The sequence below is a fragment of the Strigops habroptila genome, chromosome 1 (genome assembly GCF_004027225.2).
Source record: "Strigops habroptila isolate Jane chromosome 1, bStrHab1.2.pri, whole genome shotgun sequence".
Classification (NCBI taxonomy): Eukaryota; Metazoa; Chordata; class Aves; order Psittaciformes; family Psittacidae; genus Strigops; species Strigops habroptila.
Window position 1 is genome coordinate 125,790,022 of NC_044277.2, and position 23,672 is coordinate 125,813,693.

Consider the following 23,672-nt stretch of genomic DNA (forward strand, 5'->3'; position numbering starts at 1 on the left):
TCTTGGGTGAGAGAAGCCTCATAGCAGATGCTTTGTTATGTCTTTGATCATATCAGATTTTGCTGTGGCTCATTGCTTTGTGACATATTTTCCCTTGTTCTTCTTTGTCCCCCACTGCTATCTCGCAGTGTTTTACAGTTAACCCTAGCTACCCTTTAGTTCACTCCAGGTGTTTTTTTGTTCTAGTTGCTCATATGCTCATAATTTTACTACTTTCAGGAAATGTCCCGTAGGCTTCTTTACCATATCTGCTCAGTCAGTATTTTTTATTTATTTTTTTTTTTAGCATTAGCAAGTTCTAAGTCCTTATTGAACAGTTTTCTAGCTCATTGGTATATTAGGCATAAAAAATTAGTTTAACTAGTTACCCTCGTGACACATTATCTGCCATCGCCATCAGGATAAAATCCTTGCTTATGGTAATAAATACTTTAAATGTTTCCAACAAAGACTGATGATTTTTTTTCTGTCATCACATCGTTTAGCACATAGTGAAGATTTGGTAAATTTAGGATTTTTGTTTCAGTTCTGAATTAAAAGATACTACTAAAATGGCTTGACTTTCTTCGTTAAAAATAGCAATTGTGCCCTTAAGGCAGTGACCACCTTTGCTTTCATCTCTACCCATTTCTCTAATGATTTGAAGACAGAGTGTATCTAGCTTTCAAGTTTTTCTGTTTCTTTTTTGAATTTGATGTACTAGTAGAGGATTACCGTATCTATATTCATATAACTCAAAAATCCATATATCCTTTTCTTTTTCATCCATCTGCCCTAGAATTCACTCAGCTGCTGCAGAGTTTTTACTTTCAAAATCTTGCTTATGGGCACAGAGGAAGTATGCCTTTTATATAAGTAAAACTAAAAATATATTGTTAGTATGACTGAAAGCGAAGCAGTCTGACCATTGTTAGTCCAGGTGTAATCGTTTAAGAAAAGACTGAGAATGTATTTAAAATTGTTATACACACACCTCTGTTGTGGTTTGAGCCCAGCCAGTAACTCGGAACCACGCAGCCGCTCGCTCACTCCCCCACCTTCCGGAGGGATGGGGAGGAGAATCGGAAGAATGTAACTCCCACGGGTTGAGATAAGAACAGTCCTGTAACTAAGGTATAATACAAAACCACTACTGCTACCACCAATGATAATAACGATTAGTGAAATAACAAGGGGAGAGGATACAATTGCTCACCACCCGCCGACCGATACCCAGCCCGACCCGAGCAGTGATCTGGGCCTTCCGGGTAACTCCCCCCGGTTTATATACTGGGCATGACGTGCTGTGGTATGGAATACCCCTTTGGCTAGTTTGGGTCAGGTGTCCTGTCTCTGCTTCCTCCCGGCTTCCTCTCCTCCCTGGCAAAGCATGAGACTGAGAAAGTCCTTGATTGGAATAAACATTACTTAGCAACAACTGAAAACATCAGTGTTATCAGCGTTGTTCCCAGGCTGAAAGTTAAAAAACACAGCACTGCACCAGCTACTAAGAAGGACAAAAATGACTGCTACAGCTGAACCCAGGACAACCTCCTACTGCCTTACCCCTTCTCCCTGTATGTTTGGCTTATGTCTCCACTGCTCCTCTGAGTGCTGAGCTTGCTGGTTTCATGCTGGTGGCAGTGGTGCTGGTGTTATGGTGAATCATCAGCATCTGAAGGCCTTCACTGTGAAGAATATGATGTTCGTGTTGATGGTTTATTTTTCCTTGCTCTAGGATCAACTTGGAGTAATTTTTATATGTCTGCCAACATCCTTTCACACCTTTGCTCTGTCTTCCTTGGTCTGCAGTTCCATATTACACCCAGGTTTACTATATATGGTGTCTTTCATGTATGTTAGATACTATTATTTTGTTTTCTTTGTTACCCCTAAAATCAGCTCTGTCCAGCTCCAGGTCTGCATTTCTGTAACTGAGCATGGGTGACTTATAGCCGAGGGGTCTCAGTGCCAGCCTGTGCCCTTTCTTTCAGCATTCTGTGCTTGTGGCCCTCTTTACTGCAGTCTGGTTTCACTGCTCACAGGCTTTGCTGTCATACCAGGCCTGTTTTCCTCTGTACTGCATCAACATGTTAGAGTTGTTCTATTCTGCACAGAATACCTGCTTGTTACTGGTATCTGTGTAAAACTATGGTTGTACTATTTAAAGACAAACAAAACAAATTAACTTTAGATACCTAGTATCCGTCCTGCTATTTCAACTTTTTCTCCTTTGGTGATGCTCTTAGCAGCTGGTTCAGCTGGGTCAAGACTTTCAGGACACAAGAGAATAAAACATGGATGTAGATATTTGTGGCTGACAGTCAAATATGTACAATGCTTAGAAAAAGGAAAAAGGGGAAAGATTTTTTTATTGTTGTTTGCCCAGAAAGACTATGGAAGCATGAAGAAATGCGAAAACAAAAGATTGCTCAAGCCTTCCACAGAGAAACTGAGAGCACAATGAAAAATTCTCTTCCTTGTCCTTAGGGAATGTCCTTATTAAATGGAAGGCCTGGGGCTTTTTTGAACAGCAATGAAAATGAAAATCTGGAAATTTGCATGGAGTAATCTGGAGAAGTCTTTAAAATAATACTTTTCCTGTCTTTGAAAGCAATTTAATGTAATTTATTTAATTGACCTGTGATTCTGCTGGAAAAAAACCCTCCCAATCCTGTTGCATATGTGTTTTCTTCGTATATGCATAGTCCAATATAGTTTACAGAGAATGCCCAGGTTGTTTTGTATGGTAACTGACAACTACTTAAGTAGGACTTAAAAGCTTCAGACAATGTAAATCAAGTAATAATAAAAGTTATTATAACTTCTATTGTTTTCTTATAATCTCTATACTATTGTTATAGGTATATGAAGCTTTTTAATATGTGGTGATAAGGCTTTTTGATAAGATCCATGAAGCATTCTGGAGAAACACATCGTACTGCCATTTCATTGATCTCAGGTGGCAGGTGGAAGTCTTCTCAGATGCATTATCACCTAATTTCAAAGAGAATGTATTAACAGAGATGCAGGATAGCAAATTTTCATGTAAATAATGTCTTGCCTTTCTCAAAGGGCCCATTTACAATTCTGAGGCTATTAGACTTCTGGCCTGGCTTCTTTAGCTCTGTAATTCTGCAGTGGGATTGGAGATCCAGTTTGAGATCGACAATTAACTTCTCACTTGTGCTGCACAGCTTCTACATTTCTGTAATACTGAACAAATGACTGCTACTAATGTTTTGCTCATCAACTAGTAAGTGGAGGCCATTTAAGGCAGAAATGTAGGGTTTAGCTCCAGCTGCCATTCCAATGTTGCAGAAAGCTTTCGCTGCAGTTCATTAAGTTCAACTTCAGGCAGTCACAAAACTATCAGCTAATTATTTTTTTTCCTTTCCTCGGCTGAGTGAAACCTCATGTCACCCACTTCCACTCATAAAATGGAGCTACAGAATTCTTCATTCTTGGAGACAGAAGAAACAGAGCAGTGAGGAAGATACCAGTGTAACCCTTAAAATAACAGGTAACACTGAGCCAGTGAAACCTTATTTCCTACCAGTCTGTCAGACTATCTTGTGAGTCAAGCTTTGTACAGGACATTGCTTCTTGCTAGTAGGTCATGGGGCCAGTATTAATCAATGTTAATTTATGTTTTGGGGACTAGTAACCAGATGAATGCCTAACAGAGCCTGTGTGAAGAGAGTGATTTCAGCAAGAACCGGTACTTGCAGAAGACGCCAGTGACGGAAAGAAATGAGGGCCTGGATGGCCTGCTTGGCTGCCTGGAGATGCGGGATTATGTGGGTTCAGCCCTCTGGTTGAAAAGGAGCAGATCTGTGGCTGAGAAGTATTATTCTGAGTTTGTTTTAGTCTCTATTATGTTGGTTCAAACCAAATTAAGTGATGAAAATTTCTTCCATTTTATGGAATATCAAAACTAAAAATTAGATCCAAAGCTGAATTACTCACGTATGGAAATTTGCCTCCTGATCTTAAGCATGGAATATCAACCTGAACTCAGCTCTCTGTTATCACATGCGTGATGCTACACATCTCTGATAAATTGTTTTAAATATACCTTGAGATAATGCACTACCTATGATTTTAAGTTGCTGGTATAGCTTATAGATAAAGTAAGTAAAACTATAGTCTGTGTGTGTTTAGGGCAATATTCAAAATAGGAAATGTGAACATGTAACCTCCTGCCACGGAGCTGCTCGTGGGAAGAGGGGTTTTGGTTGACTTCTCTGGTGATTTATGATTCAAGGACATACCTACGCTACCAAGCTTTCACCCCAGCATTCTTAGAAAGGTAATAGATACTGAGGATTTGAGCTTCTGTTAATCACAGTTTATTGTCATACCACAATCAGGTCTCCAAAAAGGGATTTCTCCATTCTGCTATAACTGTACATGCAGAGGAGACAGCCTTTACTATGATTTTATAATGAAAATTAACACAAAATGTGTATAACAAGGGAACAGAAGTGTGTAAAGTAACAGGAATAGAATGGTGTGATTGAACCTGAAATACATAGAATTAGGTATCTTCAAGGATTCCAAATACACAGCTGCTGTTTTGGTTGCATGAAGAGAAGAAACAAGTTATTTCAGCCTCAAAATTCACATTTTAAGTATGCAAATTTTTGCTTTTGCCAGCATGTCTTCAAATACCTATAAATTGTCAACTAGTAACTATTGTTGGTTAACCATGATCTTAAGAGTGAGAAGACATAAAAAGAGGCTATGGCAGCAATCAGTGCAAATCAGAAAAGTTGCTGATAAGGATGAAATCTGGCATCTGCTTCAAGCACCAAGACACAATGGGGTCAAAGGAAGAAAGAAGAAAGTTGTTAAGGAAATCACGTTTAGAGTATGAAAGCAAGACACAGTATGTCACCCTTTCTCTGTTTTTCTGTGACAGTCTGCATATTTTTTCTGTGATACAAGTTGTGTAAATAAGTTTGGGAGAGATTAAGTTTGGGAGAGGTTTCTGTAGCTTTTTCATTAGGCAGCTCATTAAAAATAATCTGTTAATACTGGACAGGCAACAAACTGAGAATGTGCATTCTGTTACTGAAATTCTGGTCATGGAAGATTCAGAAATAACCTTTTCAATAGCCAGATTGTGCTTAGTGATGCCAAGCAGATCCTGAATGGCTGCTTAAGCTCACTACTGTCTCAGCAGGGTAATTTTCTAGACCTAATACTATAGATCTTCACATTACTAGGAGGCTAAAATATTTACATGGCTTATCTAAGCCTCTTGATTTACTTCTCTATTTATCTCCTTCCCTTGTACTGGAAAGTTGTATTTTCCTGACTTTTTTTTAAATTAAGATTACATTTTGCAGTCTGTAAGCCATTACTCTACAAGTCTCACAACCAATTGCCAAAGTCCTATCACTAGTTTTCTTTATTGAATGTGAAGATCATATGATCTTCATTAGCATACCACAGGTTATTCTCTTCTGCAGAGTTTAAATGAGAATCTTTTCTTCTGTCCAGCAACTTTTAAAAATATTAGTAGAATTCTGCCTGTACTGAATTAAACAACTTTAAATGATCTAAAAAATTCCTCTGCTAAATTGCAGGTAGAAAGGCAAGTCCAATGCTTCTGTTATTTTACTGTGGATTCTAGCAGGAGAAAATTTAGGTAGGAAATCCTGAAATGCCTCTAAAATCAGAGTTGTGTGTTCTCAAAATTGGGTCTAAATATTTTAAGGGTTAGCCCTGAAGGGTTACTGTGGAGGTAATAACTACTGAAGTTGGACAAAACCCCATGAACTGGTGTGTAAATATATGCTGCAGAAATGGACATGAAAAAATTGTGTTTTGGAGAGCACAGAGATAGAATACAAGCAGTTATGAAAAAAGTGCAGAGTCACTTCTTTCTTCAACAACAAGTTCTTGATTCTAGAAGAAATGTGAGGGAATTTGGTAGTGATTATTCAACAACTGGGATGTAAATGACAATTTTACTGATTGCATTGAGCATGTTGGTTTATATGGAGGGGGTGGATTTTGCTCCCTGTTCATTCTCATACAGGGACAGGGACAGATTCAGCTTCGCTGAAGTGAATAAATGTCTTCTAGTGAGATCTTGATCCACCCCTGGTTCTTTACAAATGGGTTAGTTTTTCTGACCTAAAAATGGCAATTAAGGAAGAAAATTTAAAATACCATTGATTTATGCATTTATTGGATATTTGTCAATCAATTTACTATGCAACTGCAAATGTAGACTTCTATGTCCACAAGGACTGTAGCAACGGACTTTGATAGTTACCGTAACATCAGGAAGTATTTTTATTTCTTTTTAAAGAGAAAGACTAATTTTTAACAAGAATATGTTTGCTAAATTATTTCCAAAAAAGAGACTATTTAAAAGGTGGTCATATTTCAGGGATCTGGCTTTTATTGTTACTCTATCTCAGCATAGTATACTACATCAATTAAAAAAAAAAGACATTAAATGATTTTGTGTTTATATTTATTGTCAGCAATACATCAGTTATGTAAAAATAACCCAGATGAAAATGTAATACTTGTTACATTTTCACATAATCTGTATTAACTGAATAAAGCTTAGTGACAATATACACAAATTTGCAGTAGTTGTACGTAAACATTTTGTGCATTAAAAAAGAAATATACATAATTTAAAAAATAAAAATGCATTACACAATTTACAAATTAACATTAACAAAAAAAGGTAAACATTCCTCAGACAGCTGCCTCCTTGTTCTACAAAATAAATATTCAAGTAAATTAAGTTAGGCAAAATAAACTCTTAACTTTGGGTGAGCACAATTTACATAAAGGTAAAGAGACAGATTTCCATTTCATTCAAAGTATATTTTACAGTGATTATACATAGTTTGTTTTTAAATTGGTCTCTTCAGATTGTAATATTAGAAAACAAACTTTATTACATTTTCGCAGGAGGAAGGGAGTTTCAAAATTGATGCTTTATTACCAAACATAAACAAGCTTGTGCAGTTGCATCAAAGCTTCAAAGAGGATCTGCTCCAGGACTCAAAGCAGACACAGTAATCTAGAAACTACAGATTTAAAAAGGAAAATACAAACCACCACATCCACAGGAAAATGTCTACTTTGCTATTTTCTGAATGGTTTATTTGATCAGTGGAAACATTACTTTCACAAACTAACAATCTACGGTAGTGGCTGCTTTAGGCACTGGATTTGTAGAAGCACTCTGATTTTTAAACCAAATTGCTTTTAATTCTATACTGATAATTCACCTGATCATACCGATAATTCCATTTTTTATTTCTGTTTCAATGCTAAAGGGCTTAATCACCTTTGCAATGTTTAGCTTTATATAAAATTTCAGCCCTCCTTATAGTCTAATATTTTTTTCTTGATAACAAGGGACCATTCTGGCTTCAAATTTTTGTGCACTTTCTTAGTGAAAAAAGATAATAAAAATGCACTCTTGAATTAAAATGCAGCACTAGTATGATGCAGTTGCGCATCAGCAAAATTCACTGATCAGATATAAAGTATAACACATATTAAATACTTGCATGGATTGCAAAGGCCAAACATACTTAAAAACCCCTCCCATCTTTTTCTTTGTTTGTCCATTTTATATAGTGAGAAAAAGGAGATGTCATACCTTTAACTTCAAGTTATTAAATTCTTAGATTTAGGAAGTAAAAATCTTCAAAGCAAGACCTACGCAACAGCTCCTGCTAAGACCAGCTAGTATAATAAATAAAGATGACTCCTTGCCAATGAAAGAAACCCTGTTCCCTCAATTCCCTATTGGTCCAATACTATTTGACAACACAGAATCAGACTTTTGAAAATACACAAATCATGATTAAGCTTTATGTCTCCACATGATAGTTATCATTCTTTGAAATTTTGTAACTTTTCCACATCATTTTTTGTATGTATGTCTGACAAAACAGGAATCAACTTGGCTTTTTCTTGTTTTCTACTAAAGAATACTGAAGTAATTAAAATCACCAAGACTTCTTGGTTTTGTTTTTTTTGTTTTTTGGGGTTTTTTTTAACTATACTTCACAAAGCAATGTAAGAAAGACTGAATTCCCCAGTCATGCAACACATATATGAATGAACCACTGCTGTGGCAGGGGGCCATGGCACGTCATTAGCTGCAGCCAGATCAAGGTAGAAAATGGGAAATTAAACCTGTACAAAAGATTGTTACTGTTGTTCCACTCTGCTTATCATTCCCATTTGGGGAATACTTGTGCAGTGGGAGGAAGGTAATTTTCTTGATGCATGGTAATATAAGTAAGTTAGCTAAGTTGTAGTAGGACCATAACCATAATCTCTCTTAAACTTTCACAAAATACACATTGGTTCCAAGAATTATTCTACATGGAACAAAGGTAGGTATTTTTAAGGACTGATGTTACCGATCAATGTCCATAAGAGTCATGTCATCAGTTTCAGTGGATCTGGGCCAAAGTTTGCAAAAATACAGTTTTATTCAGTGTGCAAAACCTGGTGCTTCTTGAGTAAATAGCGTGATGAGTAGGCAGAAATGGTTTAGGTTATAAAAAAGACCTGAGAACCTAATATTGAATTTTATATAACAATTATTTTTGAGAGGTTGCCTGATAAAGTTTTGTATTGCTTAGTAGTGGCACAGTCTCTTGTACGTTCAGGCTACACATAGAAGCCATTTGATGAGAATAACCCTTCTCAGGTCACAAATCACATATATAACAGGCAGGTCGGTACAGTGGCAAGTCAATGAGCTTCATGTTGGAAGCGTAACACTGAAAAGCCATGAGCACAGAAAAGGTTAACAGTGAGTTTTCATACTGCTAGAGGTTTTAAAAAAGTCATGAGTATTAAAATGGCAGAACTATTGATCTTATTGTTTACTTGCCAGTATACTCAAGAGTTTAACTGACTAATTAAAAGTCTATCCAATTATCCTGATTAGAAAAGACAAAAGGGTTCTGAGTATTGCACTGTCAGCAACAGTGAAAACGCTCTCACTAGTGGAAAGAAAAAAAAAAGCAAAACCATTTTATTTTTGTTGAACAATCAGAATACCTTTTTAGATAGTAAGTATGTCACTCAGGATTACACGGCAACCACTTTTCTTTTTCTTTTCTTTTTTTTTCTAACAAAGTTAACAAATATAAAAAATCTAGTCATAAACAGCCTTCAAAGTACAATTAGAAACCAGCAGGACAATCTATACCAGTATAGGTAGATGGGGCAAGAAACTAGACACTTGTATTACTGCCATAATGTAGACTATGAATGGCCGCTGTGACAAGAAATGGTGTGTACAGTACACGTCATTAGCCAATTCCATCCAGTCACAGTCCAAACCAAATGCTACTCTCTTCAGGATTCAAGACCTGTCTACTTGACACTCCTTGCACAAGATACATCATTATCCTTTCTGAAAAGAGGCAGTTTCTCTGGCAATACTAGTTAAGTGCATATCATGCTGCACTAATATAGTGCAAAAATTTGCCTTACATGTAGCAAAAAAGATGCAGGCAACAGTTTGAGTTAGAGAAAGTAGAAATGTATTGTAACATTTACAATGGGTATTCTTTTTCCAGACAGCAACCACTAGAAAATACTGAATCTGAGAATGCCTCCTTTCTAGATGTGTATATGAGGCCTCTATACCTTGTAGTCATAACAGGACAGAATTTTGCAAGTGAGTCATTGCCCTCTGAAACGCAGGTTAACACAAGTTATCATCAACTGGCAAACTGTTGAACTTGCTCAGTGGATTAATCCCAGTTAAAAGTTAATATTGTAGTAAGCACTAAAATGCTCTTTAACAAGTATATAATCTGGTAGAGTAATACATACGGTTCAACTGAGTATATATGTTATGCTTGAATATAAAGAGTCATAAACAGCTTGGTACAAACTCTTCATGCGTACTGATTATACTTGGTTAATGATGCAAGGGCTTCCAACTGTTAATACTATGTCAGCTACAGTATTCTGGAGACAGCAGTGGTGCTTTACAGTTTGTAAGATTGAGGAAAGACCACAAATCTCCAACTGCAGTGTCAACATGATTCTGCCAGATTTCTCAGTGCTAATGGTTTAAAGTAAAGCAATAATACCTTGAATATCCATAGGCATTATGAAATCCATCCTTCTTTATCTATGGTGCAGTTACAAAAAAGGAAAAGTCAAAACACTTAATCCACTCCATAGAAAATCCCTGTGGCTTTGGATACCTTTTGATTTCAATCCATTAATTGAGACTCCATTTGTCACCGTGAGAAGTTATATTTTACATATCTGCATCGCCATCATAAGCCAAGGTTAAAGGTTTCAGTCGGTTGTTCTGCCTTCTCTGGGGCTTCTTTGGCTTTTTGCTGAAACAATAAGATAATTTGTAAATAGAACAAGAAACTAATAACATACGAAGATGGATTTCAGTCTTAAATGAAAGATGAGTGTGTTGTTTTAAGATAATGCATTTGGTTGTTCATTCATAAAAGCCATAAGCCTAAAACCTTTACATGGATCAGTAATTATCTCTTTATCAAACCAAAGCAACATCTACTTCAAAGCTCAGTTGTCCAGGAACAGGCTGTTATGGCGCTGACAACCCTTGGAAGGTATTCCTGCGAGATCAGTCAATTTTCAGAATAATCCAGACCCTGCAGTGTAATATTTGGTCATGTATCAAAGCCGCATTCAGGTTCTTTTAAATTAGATGTCTCAAATCTCTCTCTTGACACATCAAGGTTTCCACAGGAAAGTTCTATCTTTTGACTAGTTTAATCTCATTATACTTGCTGGAATGACTACAGTTAATTCTAGGTGTTATAAGTAAACCAGTCATAAATAGCACGGATATGGTTGTTAGCCATAACCATTCCCTGTCTAGCCTTGAATTAGATTTTAATCTAGCAGTATTTCCAATCCATTTGATACAGTTTTAAAAAATTACTAAGCCAAAGGAAAATGCGTGTTTATGCATGCTTTAGTACTTTTCTTCTTTTAGAGTGTAATATAAGCATTTCTTCATCAGGCCTGTGCATCCTCAATCTTGTGCAAAAATCTTATCTCAGCTACTTTGGCTGCCCAAACCTAAATCTTTGTTACCAAACCTGTTGTTACAGAGGCTTGCAGTGGCCACAGATTCCAGTCTGAAGAATCTGCAGTGTAGTTGTATGCTAATGGATTTTCTTTTCCTTGAAAAAATAAAAGATTTTTTTTTTTCCCTTACTTAGACAAAGGTGAGATTTTGGGGAAGGTTTACTAAAACCCAAAACGTCCAGAATCCCCCCTTAATGCCTACTAATGCAATATAGCCAAGAGCCTGATGTGTATGACCACACTTCCCTCACTTTCCAGCTGCACAGTCATTTGGATCAGAAATTACAAACAGGACCTGGAAAACATCAGGGAGAGCATTCTCAAAGGTGACTTGCTCTTGCAAAAAATATTTGCTCGTACATGCACCAAGATTATTCAACAAAATACTATTTTATGTATGGAAAACACATGAGAAAGTTTTCAGACTTTTTTTGGTTGTGTATCTCTCTATCCTGCCAAATATAAAATCTGACTTCCCTGATTGATTACTGAATTTCTTTCTTGCTATTTCTCTCTGCATTTTCTGATATAGGCACAATGGAATTATCAAGGGCACAGTATATTTTTAACAGAGGTAAACTGAGCGAAAATAAACTATGCACTAAGCTACCCCGTATTTGTAAGAAGTTCTAACCTCAGGAAGGCATGTGTTTATCTATCATCTAGACCACAACCACAGTCCACTAACCTGAGCTTGGACAAAAGGACATGGAAAATTGAATACTGCAGTTCACAGAAGTGCTTGCAGTTTCTACAGCGGCAAATGTAAATGCTTGCATTACAGTCTGTGTGGGACTGTTTGTTTGTAAATAATTAAAGAACTCACCAGGCTAGATAGATCATAGAAACAATAAAGATGAGTAAAACAAATGCACCAGCAGCTACACCATAAACCCAGGTCTTCAGCCTCCCATCTAAAAGGAATGAATGTTAGTTAGTCAGTAGTGTTTGAGTTAGTCTTGTTGAATTATTAGTTCTGATACAGTACAGAAATACTTTTAGAATCCAAAATAAATGTCTTCACTAGCAATTACAGCTTAATAAGACTAAGTACAATTAAACAATTAAGCAGTAACTTCTCTGTGCACTTGTGTTCTGCTTTTCAGCCGAAGTCTGGATAATCCAAATGGAGCTGAGATGTGGGGCAAAGGCAGCAAATGAGACACCCTGAAACCCAGCCCCTGGGCCCACTTTTAGTGGGCATCCTTCAGTATGATTGCAGGGCAGCTGATCAGCCTGGGAGTCATTTATGCTATGAGCATCACTTTCCATTCTAGCTCCTGTAAATCAACTGCCTGTTATTTTCATTCCTGATGCCATTTAATTTGATATTTTAGAATACCGTTAGTATGTTTTACCTCACCCATACCTTAGCTGCACAACACAACTTTCACTACTAAAGTAATAATTTTTCAATTTCTTCCCCTACCAAGTACAAGCTTGTTATAAAACAACTTCCCCTCACAGAACAAGCAAAAATACACCAAAAAAAGACAATCCATGCTTGTAAGTAGAACAACTGTCTGTTGTTAATAAGGACTGTATTAATGTGCAGCCTGTGCAGTCTACATTTTGGACATGATGTTGCTACAAGCTGAGGCATACATTCCACTCTCTTGCTTGTCTTGATCCTAGATGCACCCACTTCTCCCAAGAAAAATGGTGTGAATTCCTCTGTGGGATTTTTCTCTGAACCTCCAATGAGCATGTCACAACCCAAAGTCAGTGTATGCTGTTTGACTCACTACTTTTATGTGACTCATTCTGCAAATTTCTAATTGGCTTTTTGAAAGCATTCTTTTACAGGGGGTGAGCTAGCTGTGTTGTACCTCCCTGACAATGAAAATTCCACAAAAAACATGAATTATTTAATTTACAAGTGGCAAAATTTTTATTTCATAAAGTCGTGTAAGTTTTCAATGTAAGCGAACATAGCTAATTTTTTTCTGACTAAATACTTATTGTTTCCTGATACCTCTGCAGAACAAGAAGGCATTATCAATGCAGTTGATGTTTCCAAAACAATAATTAAAAAATTAGTCTGTCTAGCTTTGCCTAGATTCTTGATAGTGCTCTCTATTGCTGTGCAGTTAAGTTTAGGCTTTCTGTTCTCTAGCAATACAAAGTTTTGCAGTCATGTGGACAACTTGTTCAAGACTAATAAATTTAAAAATATTTTAGCTTCATTACATTAATCAAGCTAATGAAACGTTATAACTGATAATAACTGATATAACTGAAATAATTGATCCATTAAAGATGAATTGAACAGTAGATTTGACCTGACATATCCAATGATAAGATAATACAAATTAGAGGAATTTAGACCTCAGTACTGCTAAATAGGTTAGTTTCTTCTCTCCTTGGCAAATTACATTGGAAAATGTAAGGGGTTCCAAATGGTTTTGTGTTTGCTTGTTTTAAAATAGTATTATCTCCTTGAAAAAAAGACTGGCATTACCTTGTGTATGGATTTATTTTTGTCAAAGCAGGGAACTGTTAATGAGGTCACTCCTATTATGCAACTACAGGTATCTTACTTGGGCTTTCTGAATTGCCCCTGGACAGCTTATTTCTAAGTATACAAGGGAATTGGCATCTCAAACTCTTCTGCTTTGGGTCATACATCAACTCAGACACCTGAAGGGGCTAGGTTGGTTTTTTTTTTTCCTTTCTGGAAAAGCGATATTATTTATTGAAGACAGTGAAAGAATTATTTTAAATTTAGATCAGAAAGTGAAAGGCTAAATAAAAAAAAATTCCAATAGATACCCAATCCTGGAATTAAAAACAATCCAGCACAAATGTAATCTGAAGAGCAAAATGTTCACTTTCTTCCACATTTTCTTCTACCTTTGCTGGATAAAGTATTAGTTTTATTCAATACCATTGGTTTTATCTGAGCTGAGCTATGTTTCCTTTCTAACCTGAATTACTGGAAAATTGGTGAGTTTTCATGAAATCTCTCAACTGTTCCTTGCTTCAAGCCCCATGTCTGAGCTCACATGAGCATCCATGTTCCTGAATAGTTGAAGGCGACTGTCTGACATTGTCTATTGCTGGCACTGTGGCTGCTACAACTCACCCTCTGGCATTTTCAGGTGGAGTTAGCTAGAATAAGTGAAAGATAACATACTTGGTAAGATGCTATTTTTTAAAAGAGGACCAGAAAAGCTTAATTTTCTTTTTTTTTTTTTTTTTTTATTGTGGATTAAAATATTAACTAATTGGAGTAAAGATCATTTTATTGCAGGTATCCAATATAGCATCACAGTACAAATAACAGTAAAACTAGTAGGACTAATGGGATCTAACACAAGTATTTCTAACCTGAACATGATTTAATCTGCTTATTAGAAGTATTTCTGTAGTTCTCAGTTTGCAGCATTTTACGGATTATGCATATAAAGAGACTGTTTCAATTCTCAGATTAAAAACATTCATAAAAGCTTTAGAAAGAAATTAACATCCTAAGACACAAGTGTATTAGAATATTTAACTCTATGTGATTTAAAAGACACTTAAGAAGATAACCAATTGTTGTCTTCAACATTTTGGACATGCGTCGTATCTCTCTATGTGAAAATATTTTGTTAATTAAGGTTTTATTTATATCAATGTTTAACAGTACCAGGAAAAATTTACTGGAATCTAATCCAGTGATGGACTTTATGAAGTACTTTTGGTGGGCTAACTGTCTTATATTTCTTGCCACTCTTGCACATAGGTCCTTGCTCAGCTCTAAAGGACATGGTCCATCATAAAAGCAAACATTGCCTATCGAGACTTAGAGCATGTCTATGCTAAATATCAATAATGTGGTTAGCTCTTGTCTAAGCATGAATTAGTTTAAATACAGATAAGGCAGAAAAGCATTAGCATACCTATAGTGATTATTTTTGTACAAATTTACGCTACAGCTGCAAAGTTTAAGCAACCCTTACCCTTTGCAGTCTTCAGCGTTACCTTCTCCCTCCTATCAACAGCATTATTGGTTGAGACAGCATAATCTAATATCCTGGCTTGCAGCTTTGCAGCCAACTCCCTTCTAAAGTCACACTTCTATAGCTTCTGTGAATTTTAACAGGTTGATGGGATTAAAAGGAAATCTTCTGCAATACAAGATTTCATTAAATATATCGATAGAGTAGCTGAGAAGGCTAGGGGTTCGCTTATGTCTTTTCCTTTGTTTTCAGTCAGGGCAGCTGCCTGTCTTCTTAAATGAACACTTAAGGGTTGTTTCTTTTCTTCCTTGGCATGACAAAAATGTAAATGCCAGACCCTGCTGCAGTACTTAGCATTAAGAACTGCTCATTGCATGACTTCACCTGGCCCAAAAGGCTGCAGAAACCAGGTCCTTCCTCGTCCTGACTGGTTACTGGAGGGCTGGGTAGGGTTCACAGCTCGACTGGTTTTCACATCTCCCTTTTTGTCCTCCATGGTGGGGATCACCACCACTGGGATGAGAGTGCACTGTTCAAGTGTGCCATCGGAAGACATAACTTCAGTGTATCCATCTTCACAACTGCACGTTCTAGTCTGTAGGGAACAAGTGTTTTACACTGTGTAGCAGAAAAACACAGGTTTTTGTGAGCTATAAAGCATAACAACATGGATGACTGGAAGACTGTTTTGATGAGTGCTAACCTGGACAGTACCTCTTTGTATATTTTTATGCAGGTTCATACCAAATCAACAGAGAGTATGTAACATTTAATTGAAAGATAGAAAATGGTCTGAGGTTGATTTTAACAAATTAATGATTAGCAAAATCTCTGAAAATACTTTTTGTTGGCATAACCTTTGCAATGCAGAGAGATGTGTGGGAAGCCCTCACAGGGGTGTTTTATGCTCCAATGCAGCAGCACATACCTCACTGCAGTAAGCGTGGGGTTGACTGCACGGTGGGTTACATGACCTGTCAGCATCTGGTTGGCGCATCACTAAACAGCCCCCTGCAGGACAGAAAATCATATTTTGACATGGTAATATCTCACCACTGATGAAATTACTGATGTCATTATTTGCTACAATATGTAATGGATTATAATTTTGTTGCTAATTTGAATTTAAGAATCTTTCTCTTATTCCACGGTGAAGGATAATTGGTATCAGGTATTTTCTTATATGTAGAGTAAGGATACAGCACATGTATTTGCATTCATGTGCATTTTAGAGATGTGCATTTGGCAAGTTAACCTTTTGTTTTTCCCTTTTGTTCCTTTGATGGATTGCTCAAAAAACAGTTTAAATGTTTTGTTGTGTTTGAGGGAAAAGATTTTGGTTCTCCAGGGCCCTCCTTATGATTTACATAGTAAGACTGTGGCCACAAAGAAAATAATATAATATATTTTTATTTCTATCTTTGCCTGTTAAACTGAAAACATCCAGTTTATGAATGGATACCTGTTTTCTGCTGCTCCTCATAGTCACTTTTACCCATGCTATAGCTTTGCCTTTTATGAAGCCACATTTCATGCTAGTCTAAGACAGATTTTTCTGAATGAAAGAAGTATTATCAGTAAAACATGTACTGAATGCTATGATACTGATGATATAGTGAGTTTTAGTCATCTTCTTTTCTATATAGTCCTAGTTCTTATTTCTAGAGCTTTATGTACAGTGCAGTTATTGTTATGGACCAATACACACAATCAGGCTTTCACTATCATTTCAGCCAGAATGACTTTGAAATATATTTAGAATAAGTTTGAATTTACCCAAGTTTCCTTCTACGTTACAGAAGAGGGATATGCATCATGTAGTTTAAAATTTATAATTCTACAGGACCACTTATCTTGCATCTCCCAAATTAATACCACTTTTATATACTGGTGTGATATGATGATGAAATCCTGATAGCTGAGGTTGGTCACGATCATAGCAGATGCAGTTAGATGTGGTTACATAGATCCAAGTGTTAACAGGATGGACAATGAAGAATAAAGAAAACCCTGCTGGTTGCTGTAAGTTTCCCCCAACCCCACATCCTAGCATACAAATCACATGCCTGTGGGAATTTATGTAATAAAATATCAGTCATCCAAGGAAGCTGCAGAAGGAAAGAGTGGCCTCATCACCAATGGGAAACAACACCTTCAAGTAAAAAAGAACTATTCAGCACAACAATATTATGCAAGTAAGTAAATAAATAAAGGCCTTAAAATACCAACAGGGCTCATAATAAAAGTTTTATAATGTCTGAATTGAAATACACTATGTTAGAGCCAAATGTTCAGCAATAAGGCAGCAAAGAAATTCAGTAATCAGAGATATGGGTTGCTTCTGGATCAAAATAGGTAATCTTCACTTAAATAAATGGCTGGCATTGAGGATATGCTTACAATCTCTGGGATTCTTTACTATCACCTGGGCTGATATAAAATTATTTAAACAAAAAATGTGCAGCTTAAATGAATGTCTAATTCTGATAAATAAATTAGTGTATATATACACATATATATATGAAGATTTTATTGCTTTTGGAGACCTCAGTCATTCTTCATTCTGAGATTAAGAATTAATCTTAGAGCAAACACAAAGCACATTGTGTTTTGTGCTTTGGTTTGCACAAAAAGTAAGTACATGCCATAGCTTTTCACTGAAGTATCCTGCTATATGTTTATGTTATTGAAGTAAAGAAATAAACATATATTAGCACATTTATTAGAATTTTGTATTTTGTAATTTTAAAGAGATATACGACATATTCATGATATTATCAAGCTTCACATCTCTCTCTGCCTCTGTATAGGCACTGAAATGCACTTTAATACATAAAAGTTCTATTTGTTGTAGGGCTTGAAATCTGAAACCCTGAATTTAGAAGTCCAAAGATGTCTACGGTAACAAACAAACAAACAGAAACCAATGTAAAATATTCCAGGTCCACTACAGATTTGTATTTATTTTTAGCACCACATGCTTCAAAATTCTGGAAATTACATCTTTAGTATGCAAAACCACGATGATTCATGACAACAGCACATTGATTCATACATCATAACAAGTGTTTTTAGCAGATTCTTTTAAAAAAATAATTTCCATTTGTTGGGAAAAGACTTTATCCACCTGTTTTCCAGGCTTCTGTGTGTATATAAAAAGAGTAGTTACCTGTGACGTTTAAACCATCTGACCTTTGGCACCACACGGTTCGAGAAGAGCCCTTCCATGGGCTTGCCATCCACTTGTATTCATAGCACTGGCCATCTACACAAAGAACATTCACGTTTCAAGAAATATGATGACAAGATTTTAACCTACCACTGGTGGCAGCCACACTCATTGGAGGACCATAGTCGTTATGTTTAACTGCTTTTATAACTAAGTAGGCCCCTTCCTCCTCCACCCAGCAACTTAGAAGGGTGCACTGCATACATGGAGGCCCCAAGATCTCCTGCACTTACTGGATATATACAGAATAGATCAGACAAGTCTTAGACAATAACTGTAGTGGTTGTACACATGGAGTAAGACCAATATAGTTAATGGGCAAAACAGATGTTTCCAATAACCTCATAATGGTTGTGGCCCATCTGTTGCACAAAACTCATTTAAGAGTCAGGTTCCTTTATGGTAACACTGAGCTTCAGTCAGTGCTCCAGGGCTTGGTGAAGTGGCCTGGGATGCATCTGGCTTCACATCTGAGCTCTGCTGTACACCTCTCATATGGCCTGGGATAAATCATGAAGTCCTTTTACTCCTTAGCAACCTTATAAATATAAAATTCCTTTTTGCCTGATCTGTCTTGTCTCTAAATGAACAAGAAATGTCTGACCAGGAAATTACTTTTCTTAGACACTTTGTCCAGTACTAGCCGTAAGCATGACTGAGACTTTTAAATGTCACTGACATGTGATTAACAACAATTCAAAGGGTAGATAGCAATCTAAATTTCTTTTTGTAGAACTTAAAGATTCCTTTTTATTGATGTTATCAGATAAGGCAACTGTTTTTTCCCATATAATTAAATTTCATTATTAAAAAAGGGTCATCAATTTTCCAAAGACAGTGTTTAGAGTGTTGATATATGATAGATAGCATTTGAAAGTTCTTTTGTTTGTATTTGATATCTGAAAAACAAAAATTTTAGTGCATTTCTATGTCTATCAAATCCATATTTGCCTAAATTTGATATCATGAACAGAAAGAAAACAGAATCGTTGTTCTGTATTTTTTCTTACAGGAAGTGGCCTTTACATATATTTTGATGCTTACCATTGCATGGTCTTGTTTCCAAAGCCTGTTCTGGACAGAGGTGTTGATTCTCTAATTCCTGAATGATCACTGCCCGAGATCGGACTTGTATCCCTCCAAAGCCAAGATCCTCACCATTAACACAGGTTAGCTGACAAAGGCTCCATTCCGACCACTCTCTCAAGTAACAGTCCCCTGTCAAATAGCCATTTTAAGATGAACGATCATCATATGTGAAGGATTTTTGACGCTGAATATTTCTTAGAAAAAAATGTCCAATTCCAGTTTCTTAACATTCCCTCTTCATAGTTCCTTTCATTCTTCTTTTTAAATGTGACTTAAGAGAATATAGTAATTTGACACTCTCCAAATATCTGTGCAGTAGAATATAATAAAACTAATAAAAATATTATATAAAGCCTATTTGTTCTAAAGCACAGTAGCTTTCTGTGTCATTCCTGTAAGATCACTTTCTGATGAATTTCTGAGTAACACTTCACCCAGTGGCTGAATTTTTGTAAATTTTAGGGTATTCTGCACTGTATGCCTTATGCTAAATTTATATATCATGTTCACAATTCTTCTTTGATCTTAGAAAGAGAAAACATTGCCTAGTTTTAAAGGGATTAATTGTTGCTTATCCTCATGTAGAGTTTCTCTAAACAGACAGTAGATGTAACTGCTAGAATATTCTTCGCAATAAAGTGAAATGGGAAGATGATTAAAATGTCTGCTCTGGCTATTTCCTGATAGGATAATAGAGATTTATAGAATGTTATCTTACATTCTATAGATTTTACACATTAGTGTGAAGTTAAAATCTAAAATCATACTAACGACACTAATTAGCACTATCAGCTAAAGAACATTTAAGGAAGATCTGAGGTACAACACAAAGAGACCATTTTGTTAAAACTGCAGTAGAAAATGGGATTAGACTGTGCACAGACTCATAAATAAACCTCTTAGTTCTCATTATTTCAGAGAAAGAGCTATTAAAAATTCATGCTACCTTGCATTATATTGATGACAGATATAATCAGTTATGGGTTGACCAGATGCCTGATTAATGAGGAATTTTATTTGCCAATGTTAGGAAAGCATGTGAAGAAATGAATAATTGAAGAACTGATGTATACATAATAGGAAAACAAGTAGTGATTTTTGGAAACATTAGCTGGAATGTATCATTAGCACATCGCCACAGGGCAGCGAGATTGTTGAAGAACAGGTTCCTGCTCAGCACCATTTTAAAAGTGAGCAGTGAACAGGGAGCATCTGTATTTCTTTTATAAATTTGACTAACAAAAAACATAACTACAAGCTTTTTATTCTTTCAATTTTCATTTAATAAGTAAAAATATGTGAAAATCAAGCAATTGGAATGTTGTGCACAAAGCAGTTGATGGAAGCCTCTCAATTTTTTATTATTTTCTGTTTATTGAGGCAACATTATGTTCAATCCAATCTGAAATTAACTGGAGAAAAAAAATCTGAGAAAGAGGAGAATTGCAAGAGAACAAAACAACAGTACTGGTATGGAATGACAGCTACATTAGAACTGAAGGAGTTAATCACTGCTTCTGAAGATACATTGCTAATGACTGCTGAGCAACAGCAATATACTTCCAATTCTACAAATAAGTGTTTGAAATGAACTGGAGGGGCTTTACTGGATACTAAACAGCTGTTATAGGCTCTTAATTCTTCTCAGTATGAGGGTCATGGACCTGATCATTTATACCAGCTCCTTTGGATTCAGTCTACAAGTGCAATGATAGTGCATGTCACATACAGCGAGCTAAACAGCTGGAAACACTCGCATTTTCTGAGATAAAAATATTAGTTTCATTTGGAATAGCCCCTTTAAGCAAAAAAATAGACACCCTAGCTTAGCTTCCTTAGATACGTGTAAAAGGCATCAAGTTCTTAGCCACTGTTAAAAGCATTAATAAAGCTGCTAGGTGATCTAAGCACTTACAACAAATATTTAGCTGTAAACTAACACTCTTTCTTATACAGCTAAACAGATTTTATTTCAAAATATTTTGCGAAAAAATATATTCTTATTAGATACAATCCGTGACTGAGATATGTCTTATAAAATTTAAAACCTAGTATTTTTTCTAATTGATTTATTGTCATGGAGCTACTACTGGAAAGTAACTGTGTTGGTCATTTGATGGATGAATCCAATCAATAAAGCAGGTGAAAAAGATTTAATTGCCTGTGGCTAATGCTAGGCACTGATAGCTGTAATGATACGCAACCAATCTTAAAATGCAACATTTGAATAGCTTTGTTACCTGGGCAAGGGACAGTGCAGGTTTCCTCAAGTATTATCTTCTTATTACCATCTATAATAGGCTCTATTTCTCCACAGAATTCCTCATCTACTGCTTTGCCAACATCTTCAATGGATCCATCAAAAACGACACAGGAAATGTTCCTCACTCGTGTTCCTTCTCCACACTGAGCATCCTGGGGAAGGAGGACACACATGGATGCCGACAGAAGTGCCAAAAGACTAGACCTAATCTTGTGCTATGTGTCATTCTGTCTCCTGTTATTTTTTTGCTTACTTACTTATTCACTCCAGTAGGGGGAAAAACAACCCCACAACATTTTTCTTTACTTCTGAAACAAACACACAATCAAACAAACATAGAATTCTGCTGGCTGCTGCTACTGTTTCTTAAAGTATGGAGGTAATCGTGCTTTTGAATTGCAACCATGGCAGTATCTCAAGTGAAGATCTCTTCTAGGATGCCAATGTATTTCCTCAGATATTCTTTTATAATAGAAAGATTTTAATTATTAGCAAAGGTATTAAAGTTTATATTTATACTTTGAATATCTGTAGGACATTGTTGTATCTGTTGAGAAATATGAACTCTGAGAATAAATCTTTGAGTATCTGTAGGACATTGTTGTATCTGTTGAGAAATACGAACTCTGAGAATAAATCTTGAGGTTTTGTATAAAAGGCGGAAGCAAATTGTTTACAGTGTAATGAAGCATATCACAAATATGTCTAGATATACAAACTCCATAACTTCAAAGTCCTGTATAGCTTTTACCTCTACTCTGCATGCAGACCATTGACCGTACTGCCATCGATAACAAGGTTTTACTGGACAGGGTTTGAATTGCTCCATCTGAGGAGGACAAGGCCTCCCATCACCCTGAAATGGCTGATTTATGGTCCTTCTTCTGATCATTTTTCCTGTAAATAAGAAACAGCAATATAACTAACAACAAAGTGGTTGGACTGATTTAATCCTCAAGATGGTTCTATTTTGGTGAAAAGTGTTGTGTTTGAATAAAGTAATTTTTTCCACATTTGAAAAATTGGACTGCAAAGCAGATGTGTTGGCTTTTGTCTGTTACATGGATTTATATTTTTCAATTCAGACACTTTAAATTCTAGCATTTGTTTGTACTGCAAGAAGTGCAGGCAGATGTCTGATTAAGGATTTCAGATTACTCCTGTAACAGCAAACAAAAGTAGTAACTTCCTAGTTAAAAAGCCTAGGAAAAATACTCTTTCTGAATGTGACAATATTTTTGTGGCACTTCATTGGTGATTCTGGGTTCTCATGGAATTTGCTGCTAGAGAGACCAACATGCCCCGTTCTTCCCCGGTTTAATGCAGAATCATGTATTCCATTATTGTCTGATTGCAGCATCAGGAGCAGCTTGCAACTCTCCCTCACTGTCTGTCTGGATAATGCGACATGCAGATTTTGCAGGAGACGGAGGATTCTTCACTCAGGCCTGAAGAAAATTACAATACAATAGGCTTATCCAACATTAATCTTCTCTTCAACCAGGAGTAGCATGCTACCCAGAATCATTGAGATACAGGTTCGGTTTCAGATACTTATATAAACAGAATGAGGAAGACATTTTTATCCTTTTGACAACTCTTGCTTCTTTCATCTTGCAGTGGACATTATGCCATTCTGCTTCATTATGGAGAGGTCATGTCATATAGCCAGAAAATTTTTTGCGTGTTAGAAGTATTGGTAAAGTGCCTGCTCTAGAGATGGCACCTCACAAAGGCTTCCAAAAAACCAACACAGCTGTGGTATTTTAATCTGTATATAGATTATAAATATATGAACCAAGTCTGAAATAAGATGTATATATTTGAATTTGTAAACTGAGGCTTATAATAAATTAAGGCATTACATAGATTTATCTACATAACACCCAGTGTTAGCTGGCCAAAACAATTAATCTTTAAGTCCACATTTCGATCTGATGCATTTGGAATTGAACACCTTAATGATTGTGACATGCATGTTTTGCTGAGAGCAAGCCACAGTGCATCAGCAGAACTATATCCATCACCCAGACAGCTGTGTTCACAACAGCTAGATAGAAAAGTGTTT

The 23,672-nt window shown here is 36.2% G+C and overlaps 1 protein-coding gene and 1 long non-coding RNA gene across 7 annotated transcripts in view; one reads left to right on the forward strand and one right to left on the reverse strand.

The window, feature by feature from the left end:
• Positions 1–1,611: 1,611 nt before the first annotated feature.
• Positions 1,612–22,361, forward strand: LOC115611547. The gene is made up of 3 exons (XR_003992612.1): positions 1,612–3,502; positions 19,265–19,421; positions 21,659–22,361. It is a non-coding gene; the product is annotated as an uncharacterized LOC115611547 (long non-coding RNA).
• The window catches only part of THSD7A (thrombospondin type 1 domain containing 7A), a 269,899-nt gene continuing 252,798 nt past the window's right edge, over positions 6,572–23,672 (reverse strand). For 3 of the 6 annotated variants that reach the window (XM_030494595.2, XM_030494585.2, XM_030494617.2), the window contains 8 exons: positions 22,356–22,501; positions 21,582–21,756; positions 19,297–19,470; positions 18,193–18,288; positions 15,952–16,034; positions 15,408–15,618; positions 11,906–11,993; positions 6,572–10,349 (listed from right to left, as the gene is read on the reverse strand). In XM_030494595.2, the coding sequence (XP_030350455.1) occupies positions 10,265–10,349; positions 11,906–11,993; positions 15,408–15,618; positions 15,952–16,034; positions 18,193–18,288; positions 19,297–19,470; positions 21,582–21,756; positions 22,356–22,501 (1,058 nt within the window). In that variant the 3' untranslated portion in view covers positions 6,572–10,264. Of the gene's footprint in view, positions 10,350–11,905; positions 11,994–15,407; positions 15,619–15,951; positions 16,035–16,068; positions 17,176–18,192; positions 18,289–19,296; positions 19,471–21,581; positions 21,757–22,355; positions 22,502–23,672 lie in introns of those variants that run through there. The other 3 variants (XM_030494606.2, XM_030494627.2, XM_030494637.1) reach the window with 3 other exon arrangements.